Source organism: Falco cherrug, chromosome 8 (assembly GCF_023634085.1).
Source record: "Falco cherrug isolate bFalChe1 chromosome 8, bFalChe1.pri, whole genome shotgun sequence".
NCBI lineage: Eukaryota > Metazoa > Chordata > Aves > Falconiformes > Falconidae > Falco > Falco cherrug.
Window position 1 is genome coordinate 37,909,791 of NC_073704.1, and position 25,031 is coordinate 37,934,821.

Genomic DNA, 25,031 nt, shown 5'->3' on the forward strand with positions numbered 1-25,031 from the left:
GATATTTTTCTGTGCTTCCACTCATGCACTGCTCTAATTCATATTAGAACCTCTTCCCGATATAAATGACCTTACAGAAGCTGGTTAGATAATAAGACAATCAAGTAATAAATAAAAAAATAAAAGGAGAATTCAAATGGACATGAACATAAAGTACATGCATTATAAAGCCTTAAACTCCCATTTATATGCTCATTCAGAAACAAAGTGGCCTCAGTTCTCTCTAGCTTAATTGCTTTCAACTTGCAGAAGATCATGGATAGGGTGATTTAGATCATGTAGCTTTTGCCTCGACATTTCAGTCATTAAAAAATAATAATAAAAAAAGTACTTCAAGACTTCTATGCTAGGCAGAATAAATGCCCATTTTCTATCTCCTTCAGAAATAACAAGTTCTAATTCGCAGATTCATGGTAATTTCAGTAAAAAACGAGTGTTTCGATCAGAGGCTTAATTAGCTAAGGACTGAAGGACAGGGATCTGAGAAGAAGCATAAGAGTAACTACATTAATTACACAGAGACAGTTTTAAACAAAAGCGAAAGGACATGTGTTGCATCAGCTGTGAATTGCCCCAAGCAATCAAACTCATGGAGTTTAATTAGTGTTGCTGTTCATGTGTTCAGGCTGGTTTGTTGAAACGGCTTAATGGTTAGGAACCCCAAGCACCAGGGACACCCCCTCAAAAGGCAGGTTTGGGTCATGGAGATGCTGTAGTCAGATGTCAGTTGACTTTTTCAGGTGGTTCAGGAGAACCTGAGCTGAGACAGAGAGAGTTTTGATGCTGCATTTAAGGTTCTCTGGACCAACTACCTGAAAGGCAACCTTTGATAAGCCAAAAAAAAAAAAAAAAAAAAAAAAAAAGTTTTACTGACTTATAAACTATTTCAGTTTTTGCAATATTTTTACCAACTACGCCTATTTTGTGATTACATCAGTGGTCTTGTATTCCGCCTGATTTTTTTCCATAAATATTGACACTACTCAAATATTGTTACTACTGGTAGCAATAGAACTATGAAATCCGTTACCGGGCAGATGCTGTATAAGTAATAAGCTTACGTCAGTTCATGTTGCAACGGATGTTTCATCAGTATTACAGCAGTTACCTTCTTATTCTCCAGAAAGCCATACTGATTATATAGACCATACCGTCGCCCAGAACACCAGTAAGCTATTCCAGTAACACCATCAGTGTTCACTTTGCCAACTCAGTCATTCAGAGTTTTATGATCACTGGAAAAATATATCCGTTATCACTCACATATTAGGACCTGTTTGTACTGTGATTACAGTGTGGTTTGGGTACTGAGGACAGTACATCTTCAAGTACATGCAAAAGATTGGCTATTAATTGTAGACATCAGTTATTCATTTCAGTAATATTTGATTAATAAAAAGGTATGCACAATAGCAAATGCACTCACACAAGTATTTGAAAACATGCATGTACCAAACCTGTTCAAGTTTGTTTGATTTTTATTGTCTTGATTATAGTAGCGACTTTATTAGTTAAATCTGATGTTGTTAATGAGTTCCTTTGTACTGCAGTTATGTAAGGGGCTTGATGTTTTGATTCCTTCAGTTTTGTCTGTGACTGTTAATACTTTTCAAGAGTATTAGCTGACTAAGACAAACTTGTATTTTTCTATGTTCATAAATTTAATGTATTTGGTTTTTTTCATTGAAAAAAACCCCATCAATTTTTGTTTGCACATGCATGCAAACTCTATCATGTTATTTTGGGAAAGAGAGCAGATGAAGCGATCCCTTTAGTTCCTTTTTGTTGTTAAGAGCAGCAGCAAGGTCTGTACTGCTGCACAAGAAACAGTTTCAAAAGAGATTAATCCCAGGGGGAAATGTTAAGGTGGCAGAGTTTTATGGCTCAGTTTAGTTAGCAACAATTAAAATTTAAAGATAGAACAGCACAGAACTGGAAGCAGTTTTCTAAAAACCGACCAATAAAATTCCTCTTCCTAGATGTTTATCAAGTATTTGAGTTCAACAGGAGACAACAAAAATAAACACAATTTTAAAAAGACTGATTTTGGCCAGATTAATTATCTTTTCTCCTCTCCATTGGTTTGGCTCCATTATTATACCATTTCCAACTGTCCACAGCCTGAAAGAGATCGTGGAGGTGGAGGCTGAATAACAAAATCTGAATTCTTAATGAAAAAAATTATATTAGGATTAGTAATTACAAATTTCTGGTGTTGCCTTTTTTTTTTTTTTTTCATTCTTCTTTTCTATTTTGAAGGAGATTATTTTTCAGGTCACCTTTTACACTCTGTAAAAGTTAGTGTGTCTTATATGTATCTTACAGCTCTTTGAAACTGCTTTGTGACAAGAAAAGGAACCCAGCTCTTTTAATAATGGCATGTTATTAAAATACTAATGACTTTGCTGTTTAAAAGTGAGCTTTAATGATTGTAACACTGCTCTTTGATCAGCAGAAAATGGTGGCTAATCTGAGAGGGGGAAAAAAAAAAGTTTTAAGACTCAGAGATCTCTCCCATGACTTGTGGCAGCTATAAAACTCAGAGACAAGGGAGTAAAAAGAGAATAAAAAAGGCAGCAGACAGTAAGTGTAGAAGTTTTATTTTTATCCTGAAAGACTCCCCTGTCTAAATAGCGATGAAACAAATAAAGAAAAATATATACTGGTTTGACCTCCCCTGCTTTTTGGAGTTCTACTCTCTTCCTCCCCTGTAAGAAACTTGATCTTCTCATTGATAACAAATCCCTTGACTTTCTCTCCCTTTTCCTTGTTCGAGAAATCACTCAAAATCCAATTGCCATTTATTGCACTGTCAGGGCATTCTGCTAGGTCAGGCTGATGATTTTTTCTTTCTCTCTGCCTACCAGAGCAACCCCTGGGGCATCATGCTGCCTCCAGCCACTAAGAACAGCAGCAAAGAAAAAGGCCCTGCCCCTCCGCAGCCTGGACATGGGACCCCCTTCACCAGCCAGGCTACACAGGAGAAATGAAGCAAATAAAATAATTTCTCAAGTATTTAAAAAAAAAAAAAAAAGGGGGGGGGGTAATAAAAATTTTCAAAAAGTAGGAATTTAATATAAAGGCACTTGTAATGCTCTCACTAAGGTTCAAAAGCTCAAGTGCACAGCCCAGCCTGTGGCCACACGCCACAGTGGCAGCAGTGGCACCCAGCACCCCAGCACTCAGGTGCCAGCTCCCTTCCTCGCTGCTCTCCTTACCCCTGAAGGCAGGGGCAGCTGCCAGAAATCCGAAATGCCTCCTGGTGCAGCCCAGCACCCTGCTGTGCTCTGCAAGAGTTCTGTTCCCCAGCCACTGACCTGATGTCATGCTTAAGGTAAATGTAAACTCTGTTCATCATGTCTAAAGGATAGCGCATTTAGGATTATGTTTTATTTTAAAGATATTGGTGAAGAAAGAAGAAAAATATAATTACTGTCAGTAAAGTTGATCGGGAAAGGTCTCTCTCCAGCTCCTCAGCAGCCACCTGGTTCTTTTCTGGCTATTGCCAGTGTCACAACGCATGATTTCTGGGCTGGCCTCAGGCTCTGTCCAGTCAGATGCTCCATCAAAGACTTTAACCATGCAAAAGTTTCTCTCAACTTTTTTCAAAGATCCCACCAAGCAGGATAGCTCTTACTGGCTTACAAAACTTCCCATGCTGCCAAAAAGGTTGAATTCTCAGCCCAAAACTCATTCTATTTGTGTCTCCACAGGGGAAAAGGAAAAAAAACAACCCAAACACAAAACCCCCGAAAAGGAAAAAAAAAATCTCTTTGACTTCTTAAGGGTTTTTTTCCACTTTCTGTGATGGAATTTCCATACTCCAGGCACTATCTCCTGTGCTCAGCTCTCTAGCAAGGAGAAGTTTAGATTCAGTGACGTGTAAAACCTTTCCCATTCCCTTGGCTTTTTATTGTGAACTGCTCAGTGGACCTTACATTATATTTTGATTTGTCCAATAAACACAAACATCGCAGGAGAATAAACATACACAGCTTGAGTAAGAATATACGCAACAGCAGCTAATCACTCTGGATGATAATGGGGTTTACATCACCAACCTCCAACTTCTTCCTCTTAAGCGTACTAGAATTACTTCGGACATAGAATAAATTTGCAAGCAAAAATAAAAACTTTAAAAGGCAAAACCTATTGTTTCTTGTGATATTTCTAGATCTTCTCTCAAACACAGTATTTTACAGATGCTGCTCGATGTCCTTATACAAGAGGCTGCATTGCAAAATGTCGTCTTACCCTTTGCTTTCTCCTACTTTCTGAATTTTTAGACTAAGGCAAATTTCCCTACTGTTACAAAAATATCATCATGTATTTTTAATGATTAGTATTATTTTCATACTGTGGCTTTGATTTCAGCCACAGAAAAAAACCCCTGTGCTTAGAATCCTTAGAATCAAAGAGGAAGGTGATGAAATAGTATTTTAATATTTTTTCCTCAGAACAAAATTCTGAGAGGATTCATCCCTCGTTTCCCTTGTTCACCTTTCTGGATCAGAAAGGTATCAAATGATTATATTGCAGACTTTAAATGCAACAGAATAAGGTTTTTTTGCTGTTGTACAGTTGTTGCTTTTTTCCAGCTTACTAACATTACCAAGAAATGGTACATAACACCATAACACATTAATAGATGTTGTTCTTCTAACGTCATCATATCACAATCTCTTCCTCTATGCATTTAGAAATATGTGAAATAAATAAGCAGAGCTTGTGGCTTTCTTATTTCTACAATACAGCAGAAAGAAAAGCCGATTAAAAGATTTATTCAAATATTTACACAAGACGCATTGTTGCAGTATTTAAAGCGTGAGCTTGCTCCTTTTACAAATCTCTTTAGCAGTAAGTCTTTTCTCCACCGTGTTAATAATATAACTTTTAAATGGTAGTTACAAGTTTCAATGAGTTCAACCGTTAATTAGGCATCCTCTCCAATTCCCTCTCTCCTCCTGTTCCCCCCCTCAGCCCCAGCACACCTTGCCTTTGTAGTGACCCGTGTTGGAGCCATCCAGCCCACCTCATCACCCCCAGGACCTCTCAACACTGCTCCCAACATCCTCCTACGTGCCAGCTGTGCTCTGCACATCCCCTTTGCACTCTCACCCTATGTACCCTTTCCCTACACATCTCCTTACGTTTGGAACTGTTTTGAAAGTGGGTGCCACATCAATACCCTCTGCATTTCAAATGCTTTTCAAAAAAAATATCTTTATCCAAAAGCCTGTGAAATATAATAGAAAATTAAGATCGCCATCCCGAACAGCATCAGTCATCATTACAAGTTGCACACTCCTGGAACCAGGAGTAGTCCTGAGGCAACAGCTCTATCTGCTCTTCCTGCCATTCCCCGTTTCCTGGCATTCCCAAAGAAACCAGAAAATGTGTCTGAAGAGAAATTAAGACACTCTGATATTCAAATAACTTCACGTATGGTAGACGTCTAAGCAGTGTGATCAGGACTGAACATTCCAAGTGCTCCTGTTGGGAGGGCACTGCAGGATGTCCCTGCTCCAGTGGAGCAGTGGAAGGCAACAACCTATTTTGAACACTGAAGGTAATTAAGTGCACATATTTACAGTATAACTATGTAGATCTAGAAAGTTAGCAGTGCATTCTACAATATTAATTCCTAATGTTCCTGAATGCATCCAAACATCAGATAAGTTAAACAACATGCATTTTATGCTCCCTATTAAAAACAATGGGATGCAGAGACATAAAAAAAAAATAAATGCTTTGCCTATAGACATCTAACTGGTTTGTGGCAGAGCTGGGAGAGAACCTCAATCTGATCTAGCCTCTTGGGAGTTGTAAATGTATTACCTTCCCTATCATATAGGTATGGTGATCAAAGTCTCATGAATATGCACGCTGATTGCCAAACTATCTGGAATCCTTTAAAAAGTAATTCCTCACGAGTATAGCAGACCTACACCGAAGACCTTAGCTAGGAATAAAATCATTCTAAGTCAGCTTATATTTATTTCACATGACAATCATCAGCGCCATCATCAATTTTACAGTAATGTCAAGGACTAGTAAAAGTAATAGCCTCGGTTTCTCGATCGCTAAAGAAAAGAAATCCCATATTAAAATGTATCAAAACTATGGACTGCAAACATAGGGAGTCAGACAAGTTCCTTCAAAGGCATTTTATAGATAATATATTATTGCAAACCAATTTACTCTCCCTCTCTGTTTCTGACTTCCACTTCAATTCCTACTAGCTGCCTTCTAACTTTTTTTTCAGTCCATGTTCCCCTGACAAGTCTGGACTCGGCAGCACTCGCACTGATCAGTGGAGACGCAGCCATTACATGGGCGATGGCTGTGCTGCTCAGAAGTGGAAAGTAGTTTACAGGAGAAATGAGTATTAGTGCTGCAAAACCTCTAGCTGGTAAAATACCAGGTTGTGGTGGTGTGGTTTGTTTTTTTCTTTTTGTTTTTTTTTGGGGGGTTGTGGGTTTTTTGGGGGAGTGGGGGTGGAAGTTTTCAGGTAGGCATCCATTAGACATAACTTGGAATAACCAAAACCTGAAACAGTTAAGATTGATGTAAGTGCTGAAATCCTAAAAGAAACATGCCTACACTAGTAACGTAACCAACTTGTTCATTCACCGGCTTTTTGAGTAATAGAATCTTTCTTCTCTCAACTTAAAGTCAGGTTCAGAAGAATAACAAAAGTTCCTTCCTTCATTTTATGATATGAAATAAGCTTAGTAGCTCAAGCTGCATTGTAAGCTCACAGAAGAATACATAAAAACATCACTACTAAATATCTAAAAAAGTTTGCAGGCACAGGAGTGTAAAATTGGTCACACTCTAAATATATTCCTGAGTGCAGTGAGGGGATCTGTTCAGGATTAAGAAATCTTCCACGGGTGCTTTAGTTCTTTTAATGATAAATGCAGAACTTCTGGTTCATGAAACAACTAAATGCATTACAGCATAGGTGAGAACGTGCAAGAAGAGCAGCGCTTGACCCTGTCCTACTACACAGTTTATCTACAGGAGTTTATCACAGACATAAAGGCTTGTGATCAAGCTCCAAGTTCCTTAGTATAGGAAATTATCTTCCCTGTGCAAGTGTGCCTTCTGCTTGCAGAAGAATGGTAGGGCCAATTAACATGCCACGGCAGCAATCCATGTTACAGAGCATACCTTACAATGTATTTACATTTAATACCTTAATATGTAAATCTTACAGAGAGAAAACCTCCCAGAACAGCCTGGGCTTCATATTTAAATTAAAAAAAAAAAAAAAAAAAAAAAAAAAAAAAAAAAAAAAAAAAAAAAGAACAACTAAATGTAATTTATAAACATATGTTTAGAGTGTATAAACATAACTGCCTTAAGAAGCTATTGCACTCACACTTGGATGCAGCTCACTCATAAAGTGCTCAACCAGCAACATTTGTTTTAGGATGGATGTTTCTATGATTCTTTAAATAAAATAAACCCAGCAAGTTACCTAGACAGCAATAACATGGTAATAATTCAACACAGAAATATGTCTCAACTATTATCAGCACGAGAAGTAAAAAGAAAGCAAAAAAAGGGAATAAAACATTGTTAAGTAGCCAGAACGATTACCTGTTTGCATGTACCAAAACCAAGCCACAAACAAAAAGAATATATTAAGCTGGGGCTTATCAGTATAAACGCATATTAGATACCTAATTAACAAAACAGTGTATGTCAGATAATTAATAACACTGCCAATAACAACAGTAAAGAAATAACACCTGAAATGCAAAACATCTTCAGAGAAAAATACCCACCCAATGTTTCCATCATGAAATAAATGGGTGTTGCTGTATAAAGAAATGCACGGTGAAATACTATAATCATTTCTGGTCTTTGCTAAGGCAAAGAGCTGAATGAAAAGGGTTTGCAGCTAGCAGATAACAAACGAAGGAACAACAGTCTGTCTTTTGCCACTCCACCCCTCCTCACAGAACCAAAGGGCTGGACACAGTTCTTACATCCCTGACAGATAAAATTAGCTAATGACAAGCTTTGGATTCACCTAGTAAATCCAGCAAAGAATATAGAAGTAAACTTATAGAAAAAAGGCTGCTGCTGGCAAACTTGAAAGCTTCAAGTTCTTTCAGATCAGAACGTGCAGAAAATCAATTTATATATGAATTTTTATTTTTCTTTTATAACAACTCCACAGTCAGATGAAGTCAAGCTCACCATCTGCTACAGATAGAACTACAGCTACATTCAAGAATTACATTATAAAACTTCTTTGTAAAGTTTATAAGCAAGCTGTTCTTGTCAGAATTAAAGTAATTGTGCTAACACATCTTAATAATCAATCAGGCTTTAAATAAAGAGTGACAAAAGTCCACATATGGATGACAAGCTGTTCTACAGTAAATATTTTTGTATTTATTGAGAAGGGGGTTATGGCAGTTTAGGACATATTCCACCAGGCATTTCAGTCTAAACTACTTACAGACTAATAAAAACAAGACGAAAACCCTGTTCTGAAATCCTCACCAAAACTTAGTTTTGAAAATAGCTTTATCCTAATCCTATTCCTATTTAGTTATGCTCTTACTTCATCATACAATTAAAAACTTTTCCCAGCTGGTGGCCATTCCAGAATGCAAGGCTTTTAGTAACCTGTATTTTTTAAGAAAGTCTTTACTACCAAGTGATGCTGAATGTTTCCATCGAAGAGAAAATGCAAATACAATGTAAATTTACCATAGTAGCTGATCCTCTAAAGCAGAGTAAATTCTCTTTTCATGTTAATATTCCGCTTTTTCATGTATTTACATTTGTTAAAGCTATTTGTAATATTTCTGCAGCTGACAGGATAGAGTATAAAAAGTCTCAAAAGTTCCTTTTCCACATACTCAATTTAGAAACACAATTTACAGTAAAACAGGAGCAAAAGAAAATCTCATGTCCAGTAGGTATAACATTGTTTTTCATTTTCTGTTCCATTTTGAGAAGTTAGAAGGCACATATTGCAATTAATAGTGTTAACTACTTGCTACAAGTTCATTACATGTTACTGTTTCGTTATAGCAACTATTCAAGTAGCTCAATACAGCACCAAAAGAAGTTTTTAAAACACCTGAATGAAATAATATACTGTATGCAGTCACATACAAACATGCATCTTCTAAAATAAATTCTAATGCAGATAAGTAATCTTACCCTGATGTTGGATCAACAGCTATGGCCTTAGGGTTGTTAAGATCCAGCTCAATGAGGGTAACGCACACTGATCCGTTCTGGTTGCAAGCAAAGATCCTGTCACTGACGTGATCCACAAAGTAAAAATTTCCAGTGATCCAGTCAATTGCTATTTGGTGTACATCTGACAAAAAAAAAAACAAACAAACCAACAACAACAACAACAAAAAAACCACAAACAAACAAAAAAAAAATCTCAGAAGTGCAGTTGTAATGCAAGTAACAAAACTGCTAGCTGCTTCACCAGACAGGTGCTCTACTCAGTTAAACAGCTTCATCTGCTTTTACAAGCATTACTTAGTATATAATAAGGAACCCAATTCTCAACACACAAATATTGGTTGCAGAGATAATTTTCGTTTTAACTTCAAAAATCTGATTGCAACTTCAAGGGCATGAAAGATACACTTTTTGTTAACTGAAATATTTTAAAGCTTGTCATTGCAAAGTTTTTTATGGTATATTCAGAATGAACATCGCTGAATGATGTTGCATTATGAAAAGGGTCCAAAATGCTGGTGGCAGCAGGTTGCAGAGGAAAGGCAGCATCTGAAACCACTCAAGTTCTGAAGGTCATGTCCTAGGATGTCTGTTACAGCACAGGGATGCTACACTGATAAAGCTTATAGGAGTTTATTAATTATGTTTAAAGGGGACTAAACCCAGGTAATGAATACTTCACGGAAATTCAAAGAAACTGTGGGTAGATATGCATGTCCAAAACCACTGAGTGGAACAGCAGATGTGTGTACAAGGATCTGTTTTCATTTAAATAACTTTTTTTTGTCGTTCTGGGAAACCTTGATGAAGCCAGATTTCTGATTCAACTGCCACAATAAGGAGCATTAACTTAAATGTCTGTGTAATACTTATGGAGAGACATTCCTTGACAGCAATGCTGAGAATTTTCTTTCTTGGGAGGCAAGGATTGCTCCACAAATATCTAACATAACTGTTTTAAAACAAGGAGTTCTTTTTTCTTGTGGGATCCTGGAACTACTTTTTGTTAATGTCTTCTGTATCCTGCATTTTTCTTCTAAGTCAACCTACCTGTCCATACATAATCTTACTGTTAGTGTAAGCAAAAGTATAAGAAGCTCAAAGAATATAAATTTATCAAATTCAATTAACTAGGATTTCTTTACTTTTTATTCTTGTTTACAGCACTATACTGATAAAACCCTGTAAGACAGAACTAGTTATTCTTAAATTAAGAATAAATCAATTACTATAACAATGTTTCCTGTCCAGTGTTTTAAATTTTAAATAATAGTGAGTTTATATTTTCACATATATATTCATTATAATGCAGTGATTTCAAAATACTTCTAACATAAGTCTCAATTCTTTCATGATTAGAGAAGCCAGATGTGATAAAATACCAATTAACACCATAGTTGGGTTTTGGGGTTGTGGTTTTTTTTTTTTGTAACTGTCAGTTTTCTATATTTCTATCATCCTTCTGAAGTTGAATATTTAGAAATTTTTTTCAACACTCCAAGAAACTGTTGCTACCATCACATACACGATGCACTGGAGAATACAAAGTGAACTTGTTTCAGGGGAAAAAAAAAAAAAAATTGTCAATAACTGAGAGCTTAGGAATCATGCATTTGCTAAGTACTTAAAGAGACATGGAGACTCATGCATTGCCCTTCAAAGTCCAATAACATAAACACGATTTTCTCAAGAAAATATCAAGAAGAGCTACCAGCTGTATTCCATCTCAGCCATCCCATTATGCAGTTCAGTGCTGTCTCTCCTATCTCAGATTTCTCCCCTTCCGCTATTCATTTTCCTTTTAATTCAAAGCAAGTATTATGCCTCTTCCCCTCTGAAAGCTTTTACTACAAAGATATGCTGAGCCAGAAAAGATGCTCCATTTAGTCCAGTATCCAGCCCCCAGAGGAGGCCAATGTTCAAATGAACCATGAGATGTACATGAGCACTAATATATTTTAGACAATAGGAAGGAAAAGTTTTTCCCTGTCCAAATTTAATACCGGACATGTGTTTCAAAAGGTCAGCAAAAAACTCTGTCCCTCTGGAAATCAGTAACAGGTAAAAGTATTTTCAATATGTTTGCTTTCTGTTTCCAGAAGTTGGATTAATGGAATTAAAGGCTTATGGCTCACTGATTCAATGAGAGTTTTGAAAATTGAAGATAGGCTTCCATGTAACAGAAGCATTTCTGAAAGTACTATTTATAAAGGATGAAAAGTTACAAAAAGGGAATCAATTGTAAGTATTTGTAGAAATAAAATTAGTAATTAAATTCCTGCCATGAGAGCTCTGGAAGATCGCCATGCATTGGGAAATGCATGGATAGGAACAGATTAAGTATCAGCCCGCTGGAGGAGGGTACACTTTTCTTCTTAACAAGTAGGAAAAATAACTGTTTAAATAAATCTGACATATACCTGAAAGGCATGTCGCACACAGATTATTAGATCTGTTACGGTAACAATACTCACATTTATACAATGTTGGCTCTATTCTTTCCTTTGTTATTCATTAACATATCACAGGAAATGGCACTAAACAGGTTTCCAATACGGAAAACAAGGATAATTAATTGAAGGTCATATTAGGGATAACCATTTTCATCAAATGGTTAAAGCTGAGGTTGCTCAGCAATCCAGGAAAGTGAGACATCCAGAAGCAACTTCACACCACAACCTTTGTGTCAAAGACTTCAAAAAGCATTGGTAGCTCTTAACACCTATTTACTTGATTTCCCTTCCCCAGCAGGTTGTCTTTGAGAGGGGCATGGAGGTACCAGCAGCACAGACCATTTGGGAGACTTACGCTCATTACAGCTGCAGTTCTTGAAAAGCTCTGCATTACAAAGCATGCTATGCTTAAAGAATTCATCATAAGTTTCCTGAAAGAGTGGCTCATTAATTTACATTTTTATTCCGAAGTCTGCTCCACAAAATGGAGGACAGATCTCCCACTAAGCAAAGAACACTTCTCTAAAAACCAGACCTGCCGGGGCAGTACGTAACTGTAATCTACTTATTAACCTTGGAGGTCAATGCACAGTGGCATCTGCATTTTAAAGTTACAAATATGCTGTATATTGTAGATACCACTGATCGATCTGGTTTGGGTTTTGTCTTCATTGTACCGTGCGCTCTGCGGCGAATTGCACACATCCAATTTCTCACAAGAGAAGGAGTTTGTAAAGAACTGTCCACGTACAGTCCCCCATAAAATTATACTCTACATGAAAAATCCATGTAGTGAGCAGATAACAGTTTTTATGAATCAAACTTTTAATCTTTAAGGGTTTGCTAGCAGCTACGCAATAAGCTGCTTTGAATCGCTCTCCTGTTATCACTCAAGTAAAATTCACTGTATACCACAGAGATAAGGTTTTGGTTGCACTGGGGACTTTTAAAATATTTATAACCTCTTGTACTCAAGAAGTTACTAATTCATTTAATGCCTATTTCTGCACTCATATATTAAAACCCAGTATGTACAGATGTCTAGTTCACTCACATCTTTAAATTAATTAATCTCTTATTCTTTCATTCACACAGTTTCAGCAGTCTCTGAAAAGAAACATCTCCTCCTGAAAACATACATATTTATTCTAAGCAATCTTGTATATACCTTTGAGGGTTTTCCCTATATTAATAACAGTCTCCTTGGAGCATTTCTGCCAAATGTGATCATCCTTCCTTTATTACTTTCTAAAAACTATGATTTCCTCTTAAGAACTTCATAAAGAATGGTTAAGACATCATATAGTCTAAATTTTACTCTATTTAACGACATTATCTAGACCATGGGTACTAGCAAAAGCGTGTCTAGAAGTATACTTTTTCTATTTTTCTTAACATACAAATATTATTATATCTTTAGAGAAAACAGTAATTTTATATGAGGGTGGATAAATCCTCAAAGGGTACTGGAAATGTATGTTTTATGGCCAAAATATAGTTTGTGAAAATCTTAGCCACATTGAATGATTCTCTTCTTTCACTTATATTTCAAACATATACCTTGTACTGTATGCTTTACTACATGTATTTCAATTCCAAATCAAGACTTGCCCAACAGTTCAGTTAACAGAACAGAGGGAAAAGCAGTGCCATATTCTTGTACTTGAGCTACTGTTACAACCAAAGATTCAGCAATTTTTTTTCCAGATTTTGAAGAAAGACTGGAAAAGGAAAAATTAGTAAGTTTTCTCCATTGATGCACTTCAGTAAAAGCATCCTGTGTTTTTAATGTGAGAAACGATCTAATCACACTGCTTTGAGGAACTCATAGGAGTTGGAGTTGGGAGTCTTTTTTAGAAAGTACTCACTGAACTGGGTGGATGAAATATAATAAGAATAAAAAATGCTCATTGCACCTTCAGTATGTTTCTGGTCAATAACAGAAGAGAGAGACAAACTGTATTTTAAGGGAAAGAAGTTAGCTTCTGTGCCTTATACACTTAAAATCTTTATTGCTCTGCAAATGACTGCAATAAGGAGTGCCTAAAGGAACTTGGAAATCTACTCAAGACTCCAGGTTTAACATTTTTAATGACAGTTACTATGGGAAGTTACCACCATGATTTGTTCTTTCTCTTTGGGCATGGTTTTGTACATTTATACATTCATGTATGTATGTATGTATAAATTCATTATGGATTTCTTGCTGGCCTTTAAAAAAAAATAACGTATATATAGGAAAGTGCTTAAAAATAACCTTTATATTTGTCACTTTTTTTTTTCCCAAAAGTTGATCTTAAAGGAAGAAATCTTTTGATTTACCCAAAAAGCTTAAAAAAAATAAATAAAAATTGAAAGGAACTAAATTTTCTTCCATAATCCACATACATCTCTTCTGGATGAATGTAACATCCAAACTTCCATACGGGTATTTCATGCTGTGTTCTGGGTTTGCTTGAGGGAGATGAGAGAAGGGGAAGTGGTTTAAAAAGCGGTGGTTCTATCTTCAGCAAAAGAGCATGGGTGAGCAGTTCCCTGACTCCCTGTTAGTGCGAGCTCAAGCCACAGCTGGGAGAGGGAAGTGTCTGATACCTTTACTGCACCAACGCATCAAGTGCTTATTTTTCGGAAATCTTTCCACTTTGCATAGAACAGCTCGATGTTGTCACAGGTAGCCAGGTTTGCTAAGAGTCACTGGTTTAATTTATTCTTTTATACAAGCACGGTGGTTTTGAGGATTGTGCAACACTTGTTGGGATGTCTGGCCATATGCTAGGGGAATAAATGTGTCGGAGAAGCAAGAAAGGATGGTTGTAATAAAACTTTCAGGAGCTTAGCATTTCTGTAATGAGCATCCTAACACACGGAAGATGTCAGCACAGTCCCCAACGGTAGTGCAATATTGGAGTGCAAGGGTGGTGCTGCTCAAGTGCCTCGTGCCAGAAAGAGTCACCTTCTGGTCCCCCTTCCCCCAAAGGCCAGGACAACAGATCTGCAGATCTCCCAGGCATGTTCACACCCGCTTACTCTACAACCTGTTATGTCAGTAACTGTTTGCCTCCAGGGCTCGCTTTCATAAACCAGCCCGGAGAAACAAAGAGTTTGTTTCCCTGTATTTTGACTAATGAAGATTCTCCTGCTTCCCGCTGAGCCAAAAGAGGTGAGACAGAAACGAAGGTTAAAAAAAAAAAAAAAAAAAAAAAAAAAAAAAAAAGGAAGAAGAAAAAAGATTAATCTGGAAGCCAAAATCATGAAAAACAAGATAACATTAAAAAAAAAGTAAATGGGACAACATGTTCTGAGACATTTTGCCATTTCCTTTTTTAGTCCTCAGGGTCTATTTTTTCCCACATATATGCATTATACTAACCGCTATACATCCACAACTAGAAAGGTGCTTCAATTTTTTTAACTGAAACTTGATATTTTAGCAGGTGAGGCTTTATGAACTGTGCAGAGTAGCAAAATAATAGAAGTGCCAGGCATGGCTTGACTTGCTTAGCTTCATTTACTATCTATTAGGGAAAAAAAAAAAAAAAAAAAAAAAAAAAAGGATGGATTTATAAAGGAACAAACAAATTTTATTCTAAAGAACAGTAGCAAGCAAGTTGCAGATTGGCTTTTTTTTTTTTTTTTCCACCTGAGTAAAAAGACAAGTTTTGAATAACAAGAAAAACAGTAGCAAGACTTTCTTTTTCTAAAATAGCCAGTAATGGTGCGACCAGGTAAACAGTAGTTAAAATATACATAAATGACAGGCGGTGAAATCTTGCAGCAGCACTGGCTTTGCTGTGCCTCCCTTCTGAGAGTCACGTTCCTAATTAGCAGCCCAGACTACCTCCTACTGACACTGTGGCTTGGGAAAGTTAGACTGGCATAGATTTTTCTGTGCCCCTTATACTCACAGCACTTTGCCATAATTATGTCTGCAATGTCATTTACAAAATATGACTTTTATTAAAAATGTCACCATTTAATAACTTAGGCACACTGGTGTCTAAACTTTTAACATCCATGTCCTTAGTGATTATAACATGTTAAAAAATGAAAAATCAAATGAAAAATATCCATCTATTTTTTTTCAAATGACTCATCCTCAAATATCTAATTCCTTTGAAATAAAATCAGCCTTCTCATATACTATTTGTAAAGAGTACAATGCAAAACCTTAAAGATACTGAATTTAAATAAGCAGTTTAAAGCACCCAGACTTCAAGTTTCTCAAAAGAAAAGAAAGCCTTTCCTTGTTTGCTGACTAATGTAATTTAAAGTTTAATAAATTGGGTTAATGTAGAAAATACAGTTGGTATTATTCCAACCCTACAGGATATTAGAAGATATTGCTTAAAAAAAACCCCTATAAATGTGAACATTTAGACAACAACAGTTTCCCCAAGCTGAACAATTTTCAAAAATATGAACCTAATATAAATATTATGAATACTTAATGAAAGCATCGTGATCACTCACGAAGACACCTAGTCTCTCTCAGAGACGTAGTCATATCCAGTCACTCAGGCATCCAGCTTCCAACTACGCAGAGAACACATTTAGGCACTTATTCCATATGGGCATTTCTCTTTTCTTTGACTGACGTAGCTGACTTACCAAGAAAAGATCCAACGCCTGCAACTTTGCATAATTTAGGAGTTTTTAAAATTAGCAGTTCCATAGCTTTCAAAGGCCTCCATGAAGACTGTGAGACAGCCTGGCCTACAAAATCCCTTCTAGTCCTCACACCTATGAGTTAGTGTCAGGGCAGTGGTGACAAGATATGGCCAGAGAAACCAGCCAGCTTGGGGGCACCTGAAGCAGTACAGCTGTGTCTGTTTGCCACTCAGCTCAAAACAGAAACAGCCTGGCTGGTGGCCCTGTCCTACCCACACCTTGCCCCGCTACAGTCCTCTTCTACACTTCAGTTTTTACACCACCTAGATGTTTTAAGGTTTTTGATGGGTTAATTCCTTAGGCTGCTACGAGACACGTTACTACAGATGGAAGTTGGGTAACAGACTGTTAATGACAAACATGCTATATAGTATGTTGGCTGAGCTTGAACGTCGAGCAGGTACTGGAAGAGAAATTCAGGTTTAATGATAAGCTTCTTCCTCCCACTGGGAACCCTGGGATCTACAGAAAAATAGCAATTAAAAAAAAATATATCACATCTTGCTCTTCTAGCAAATCCCTCTGTTTGCAGAGCTTTCAGAGGAAATGTGATGATGGTGAACCCTGGGTATGCTGGGGTGCCTTTGCTAGGAATTTTAAAGCAGGGTAGCAAAGCCTGGTCCTAAATTCTTTAGCGTATTTCTTCTTTTACTCATGTTACAGAACGGTTCTACCACGGAATGCATCAAGTTTCTGGAATGCGTAAAATGAGTGAAATTTTCTATTACTGTCTTGAGTCTTGAGTCACTGAGCTGGCTGTGATGCCAACAGATTAAACGAGTAAGGAAAAAGTGAAAAAAACGAAATAAGGGCTTTATGAATGGTCCTATCTTTTAATCCTGAGTGTTAAGATTTTTATAAGGAACAATTTTTCTGACATCAATCTCACGTCAGAATAGTTGAAGACCATAACGTTTCTAATTTCTGCATTACTGAGTTTCAAACACATTGCCCAGTGATTGTAAACTTGTAATGGGGTCCCAGTAGCCTGCATACACGCTGAACAATAAAGACAGATTTATAGAGGTACATAGCTATAAGTGTCTTTTTTTTTAAAAAAAAAAAAAAAAACAACAAACAACTGCACATTCAAAAGCTTCTTATAAATCTGCTGAGACTGTAAATCAAACCCAGTTATTTACTTCAAAGCAGTTAAGTCATCCACTGTTAAAATTAAAGCATAATTCAGCCGCAATAGGCATCCCATCAAGCATGTGGACTAAGAACTGCTGCAGGGAAAACGACGTGGCTGCATTAGGCTCCAACACTTGCCTTGTTGAACCAACTTCCATCAAAGGCAAAAGTGTACAACCTTCCACCTTCCTCAGACTGCCTGCTGCACGGATTATGAACTTCATAAACCATTGTCACACAAAACATAAAGGTCACTTAAACATTTTCACATAAAGACGCTAAGCAGTAGAGTATTACAATTTTAAAGATATGTCAATAAAATGTGGAGTTACTTTAGCAATACAAAATATTTAAGGGAAAAGACTGCCGGAGAAAGTTTGAACAGTTTAATAGCAGTGGTAGACGATGGTGCTTTAAGGATCACTTTTGGAGGGATAATGTAGATGTAAATAAATTTCATCAGCTCTTAAAGGGTTCAGAACAAAGGAAACTTGCACTGTAAATTTTTAGTAGAAGGTAACATTCATCAGACAACAGATCCAGTTCACAGGATCTGGAGTACGCTGTACATTTCCTGCAGGTAAAACAGACGTTCTAGCTTTGTAGGATAATTTCATTTTGAGGCAACTGCAGTTGCTATTAGCAATATAAGGTCTAGACAATATGAATATGCAGTACATGATGTTACCTACTGCTATAGATTAATCTGTTTGTTTTCCCCAAAGGGCACTATTACATTTAATTTTAATCAGAAGGTAAAACTGACCATAGATTATTTAATGCTGATATATAGACATATTCACATTGTGCACAAAAGTCTTTATCTTCACCTCAAACATATTAGAAGAAGACATTATGCGTTCAAAAAAATTTTTGCTAAAATAAATTTTATTACAGACCTTGTTTATATTATAATTAAAATCTGCATACAGAATCAAATTTAAATCCTGCTTGAGAATTATGACTTAAAGTTAAGAATTTTTAAAATATCTACAATTATACAAAAATATAACCTGCATCGTTAGCAAATACTGAAACAAACCCACATCATATACCTTAATAGATGAGATAGCCTCTTTTTTGAGTGAATAAGGAAAGAAAAAAATAAATTCTTATATCAAACGGTGTTAAGATGTTTTCCTCCTCCTTTTCTCTCCCTCTAACAGAAGAATCAGTCACCATCTGATGCCATCAGCATGCTTGTACTTGTGCAAAATACTCAAAACCTCCATGCAGCACCCACTGATTTCACCTGCTTCATATTATAGTTTGAGCAAAACAAACAAGATGCCTGTGAACACTGACTGCCCACCAACTATAACAAATGCATTCTCATGCAGTCATCACCTCATCCTCCCTTTATTCGTATTTGTCCTTGTCTTCATCCATTTACTACATCTTTTCAATATCAAAATAGTAACCTTTGAGGACAATGATTAACTGTGATTTGACCAACAAATCAGACAACTTCCCTAAAGAATTGCTATTATTTATAAATATTTATAAATAAATAAAGACCTAAAATAATGGGATTGTTGACGTAATTAAAAAAAAAAAGAAAAGTTTTTTTCTTTTTCCTTGCTAATTTATCTCCAGTAATGCAAGGAAAAAACCAAACCAAAACAAAATGTGCGTTTAGCATTATGAATTAACTATTTTCCTATCTGTTCTTACCAGACATCAGGCCACTGGTTTTTTTTCTTTTTTTGGTTTATTTGTATCATCATCACTATATGTAGAGGGATGAAGCTGGGTTAATTCGCATTGATAATGCACTGCTGTGGGCTGGCTGCAGGGGCGGCGGGTTGGCTGATGTAGATCAGGTGCAGCTGGGGCTGGTTCTGGTAAGGGATTGGGCAGCCAAGGAAGAGAGAGCAGCCGAGGAAGAAGCAGCAAGAGAAGAGAGTGGACCCTGGATGAGGGGAGATGAGGAGAAGGCAGCAGAGGGACTGGCACGAAGAGTGTGTTGGTATGAGATGGTAAAACACCCTGTTGCAGCTTGGTAGTTTGGAGAGTGCTGCGACAACTGTAGTGCTGGGATCCCGCTATTGGTTTACCTGAGTGTTACCTTAAAATGGAATACTACATAAATTCCATTTAAAAGTCTCATAAACAGCTGAAGTAGCTGTTGTTTCCAGTAATATGACTCAAACTCAAGGTTCTTATATTTACAGAACTTGAACTTTGCTTTCAGAAAGCTTTGAGCCCTTTCCAAAACTAGCCACTTTAGAGAGATATGAGGCCATAATCCCACTTCTTCTCAACCACAGAAGCCTTGTGTACTTTGTGCTAACTACTCTTACCTTGTGCATCCCCTATCATTTTAGCATTTCAATTTTTAAACCTCACAGCATCCCTATGCCACATGGAAATACTGTTATCCTCATTTTACATTTAGAGGGGAAAAGACAAGATTACTTGCTAAATGTCATGCTGTAAGTCTTGGGGAAAACAGTGGTCTCCTGACTACCAGCACATTGCCCTTCTTCCTAAAGCACTCCTCCTTTCATGTAAATGGTGAAAACAATTTGTCCCAACACTTGCAATGAAATACAGAGGAGAAACATGAGTATGCGTTGTGTACCTCCTCCGGATCCCCTCTGCAAGGCATGCTCTTGTCTTCTTTTAGTAGTATTTTTGGCCTACCCTAATGTTAAATCCCTTCTGCAATGAAGGCAGCAAGACACATGTTGCTAATGCTCTCTGTGTTTAAGGGCGAGCAGGAGCACAGCACTGGGCGCTGGCCAGGCTCTGCCTTCACCTTGCCCGGCATCCTTCCAGCCAGCAGCTGGCTCTGCCTTGCACCAGGCTCTCCAGATAATTTGACAGCAGTGTATTTTAAATTATTTTCACAACAGCTATCTTGAAATAGTTTTTTGCTTCATCTACTTCATAAAAGAATAATTGTCTGTCCCAATATATGTTTGCCAAAGGAAAAACTCCAAAAACTCATATCGTAACCAATTATGTTGGAAGACACAGAAAATGGATTACAGCTCATTCACTGTTGTAAAATACATGTTTTCCCACTAATTCATCTAACTTGAGCTGCCTTTTCCCAATGGGTTCATTTCTGATGCTGATACAGTGGCTATGAGTATTTACTTGAACAGACTCAATGACTAACCAATATATCCTCCAAAGAGTTATAAAATGAAAATAGATGTTTTCACTATATGCGTAACTACAAGAGAAAGACCACCGAAATTTTAAAATACATTATATTTATCTCCTTATGTAGAAATATAAAAATACTCCCTCATATTAAAAAATGGCATTATATACTTTAGTAAAATAGCAACAAATGACATGTAAGCTAGTCTAACCATGCCAAATGAGGGAGAGTCGCTGGAACTGCCATTTGTGGCAGGTATCCTCACACACTCCTCAATTAGCTCATTATTTTTGCTTATATAGTGTGACAGAGATTTTACACAATTACACATGCAAAGACTACCCAAACTTTATCAGCAGCCTCAGAACTGTCATTGTGAATGCCTAAGTGAACATATCAAACTGCAGCTGTTTTGTGACATGTTGATAAAACACAGGGCTTCAGCTTTGCGCAAACATACCAACCCCTCCACAGATTCTGTTCTCTTCCCATTTCATTACTTTACAATGATTAAACCGCTTCTTTCCAGGACTAAGAAATTGATACAGCTTAATCCTGACTTTAGCAAAAGTGTTTACTCCACTTAAAAGATTTGTTACATGTAATTTTTAATTTTCAGAAAATTTGCTTCACTAAAACTCCCATTAAAAAATATAAAGCAAAACCAAGATTTTATTTTCTCCAACCTAACTGACAAACAGTGGGAGGGACAGGATCTGTTCTTCCATTTTATTTCATAATGCTGACATGGTTTTCAGCATTTCAAATTCTACTCCAAAGCTAAAAGTCAAAGGAAAGTTTTAAATCAAATATGCTTCATTCTAAGTAGCAATCCACAATGTACATTTTGTGGATTGAGAAGATAAAAATATTTCTATGAACTGGAGATAACAGGTTTTAAGCTAGTCATTGCTTCTGTTGTGCAAAGAAGTTAAAAACACAAAAAAACCAACCATACATTAAACCCCCAAATTAGATGGTGGTTTTAATTTGTCATGTCCACCACAGTGTAAATAATCATCACAGTTTTAACAACTTTTGCAAACATGCAATTCTTCTTTATGTAAGAGCTCCTGATAAAGTGCTAAGTAAAGAGCAAACTCTTTATTTTACTCTACCACATACAAACTCTTTGGTTTGTCTCCATCATAAACTATAGTATAGCACAGAAATACCCAGGCTACAGAGAGCACAGAAAACAGACCAGCCAAGAGCCTGAAGCGATACAGCTTCAGTGACAAAGCAGTGTCAAAGATGCTGCAACTGGGTTTTTATATTATCTGATATGTAACTTCTGATTTCAGATTTACTGGGATTAATGCAATTTCTTATTCAATTATGAAAAGTAAGATCTTTATTAACTCTTTTTCCTGTATGAAAGCATCACATCAAAGTACGAGTTGCAAAGCACAGTCAGTAGAGGCCACCAGCTAGATCACAACTCACAATCATTGTTTTTATACTAATACTCATTTCATTGCATAAGATATGTAGGCAGATTTTTTTTTCTTCCTACTCCTTCCCAAAACGTACAGCAGGAAGGTATTTTTGGTATTACTATGCATCTGATATAGAAGGGCAAAGTCATAGTACATGTGATGAAGCCCCTGCAAATACTACCAGGGGTTGTGCCAGCTCCCTGTCGGTCACCTCCCTTATCATCTGGAGACGGAGCTCAGTATGCAGCAGGAACGGCACAGAGCATTCATAGCACTTCTCCAGATTTTAGCTGAAAACATACTGTTTCCCTATGTTTTTAGCTACTGGATAAATCTATCTGGGATGGATTTTGGTCTGTAATTGCTCAACTGATTAATTTTTGCTATCAAAATATGGTACCAGTTATGATGTTAGACAAACAATATATTGGGTTTCCAGTTTTCCTTATGTCCCTTTCTTTCCTATAAAGATAAAAGTACTTTTGAAGAAGCCACAGACTTTTCTTTTTTAATGTCATTGCAAGGCTGGTACAACTTGCATTCTATGACCTGTGTCTTGAGAGAAGTCTTTAGGAGGCAGAAGAACTAATTTTAATGACCTGATCCGAAGTGCATTAAGTAAAAAGAAAGTTTTCTAGACTTCAGTTGACTTTAGTGGTTTTTTTTAATGAAGACTGAATGAACTATTTGCATTAACAAAGTAATATCTGAAAATACGGCATATTTCCTGTCAATTAGTCTAATTAGAGCAAACTATGTGACATTAATTTATAACGAAATATTTAAACTGAAGAACAAACCCACTAATTATATCATTAAAAATGTGAAATTTATAAATAAAATAATAAAGTGCCAGTAGAAAATGAAAAAAAGTTCCTACATATATAATTAGTTGATGGTATCTAATACTAAAATATTAATCAGATATTTTACTGCTATTGAAGAGAGTTTCTAAGAGTGTGTGTAACCTGAAGCATCAAGTTCATAACCAACTTTACTGAAACAGGCAGGTTACAATTATATGTCTCCTATATATCTCCTATATACATCCTCATTAGAAGATCGGCAGAAGACACACTGTGCATGCTAAGGACGTGTCAAGAGCCTGAAAGCTGTAGCACAAACAATAGAGGACTTTTAACAATAGCTGTAGCTAGACAGTTGCTTAGATCCTGCGTGGGACTAGAAAAGGGAAGAAGTTTAAGTTGAAAAAAAAAAAAAAAAAAAAGACCTTCTGGTTTCAGCAGACAGACAAAAAACCCTAACGGACCAGTGTTGGAATCAGAAGAACGAATAAGCATCTTTCCTGATCTCTGAGAAGGCTGGGCTAGGCAAATTTCTGTGTCTTCCTGGATATTTGCCCATTAGTGAAGTCCACAGTGGATTTACAGAAGGACAACAAGGTTAATTTTTGTGAAAATTATATTACAAAAAAAGGTTCAGTGTCTACCAAGTAAAAAACAAAGTGATGGCAACATGCTGCATATAGATGTCAAAGACTTAGAGGAAAATGTGTGTCTAATCCCTTAAAACATACATAATGTAATTCCACATTTCAGGCAAAAAGAAAAAAAAAATACTTGTGGGTTTTGGTTTTTTTTTACTGATATTTCATTATTCTTGTATCTGAGGATATAAATGTGTTTATAAAATATTCACCACAAAACTGTGCATATTATATTTGCAGCAACCTAGCTATCTATACATTAGATCTTTATATTCCCCACAATTACTGTATTCAATCTTCAAAACCTTGTTAACAAAATACAAATATTTCTGTTTTGCCAGCAGTATAATAATTCATTTTGAAGGAGAGGAACAAGTCCCTCAGCATTATGCTTGATAAAGATAAATCTACATGGTTACTGATACAACGACACAATGTCCAGGTTTTATTTACAGAATACTTCTGCCGCTGTGGGAGACGCTTGCTGGCTCTTGAATTTCCTCCCTGGTGCATTAGCTTTTCTGCCAAGGAGAGGGTGGGATGTAAGGCAGACACAAAAGTAACAGTCATGTCCCACTGTTAGGACAGTAATGAAACTAATTAAGATGGAAGGCCAAAAATGGTCAGCTAGGAAGCTGACAAATCAGGGAGAAGGGAATCTGACAATTCAGCACTGAGAATATATGACATGGAGAGGCGCAGGCTTTGCAGAGACAGAATTCAGGACACTGCCCCAGGCAGAGCATAGGAGTTTAGAGAAGGGGCAGGGGGGAAGCAATCCAAAATATGCACCGAGAAATACCATTGAGAGAAGACATTTTCTATTCTATACTCAGTGTGAGAACTAACTGCCCAGGTCACGACTACCAAAAAGTATATAAAAAGAAAACAGCACGTCAGCTTCACTAAGAGCAGAAGAGTTTTGAGAGATGTCAATGAGAGATTAGTTGTGGAAACTGGCTAAGTAACAAAGCTTGAAAACAGTATTGTATCTGAATTACTGAAAAAATCCACTCATGGCAATTAACATACAGTTAATAAGTAGATCCTGTGTCAGAAAGGATGAAACGCAAGTAATATAACTTTTGAGGGAAATGCCACCAATTTGGGGCATCTGCTGTGGAAGCTTGTGCCTCAAAATAACGTAGTGCAATGTTACAGGGACACTAATCAAGCCGGTAAGCACAATCCCCAAGTCAAATTGGAAGGACTGTATCCAAAATAATCACCAAAAGCAGACAGAGCCTTCCAAACTAACACGTAGAAGCTCCTAATAGATGCTATTCTGTCTTAGGATCTCTGACATACAGATCATATCTTAATTTTTTGTGCAAACACCAACAAGCATCGAGATATATACAGCTGAATATATGAATACTATTCATTAAAAAAGATACTGGATTTGACCCACCACAGTCAAAGGACAAGATCCAACTGATTGTGCTTGTTGGCACAGAAAGCTTGAATGGAAAGATATGAAGTACCCTTATTCTTCTAGTAAACCTCTTGATCATACAAAAGGCTATGTATAACCAACAACCAGA

At 36.7% G+C, this 25,031-nt stretch overlaps 1 protein-coding gene across 1 annotated transcript in view; it reads right to left on the minus strand.

Annotated features, from left to right (window-relative positions):
* LRP1B (LDL receptor related protein 1B) overlaps window positions 1-25,031 on the minus strand; it is a 470,805-nt gene that overhangs the window by 338,824 nt on the left and 106,950 nt on the right. The window contains exon 5 of the mRNA XM_027815297.2: window positions 9,193-9,355. Within this exon, the coding sequence (XP_027671098.2) occupies window positions 9,193-9,355 (163 nt within the window). The remainder of the gene's footprint in view (window positions 1-9,192; window positions 9,356-25,031) is intronic.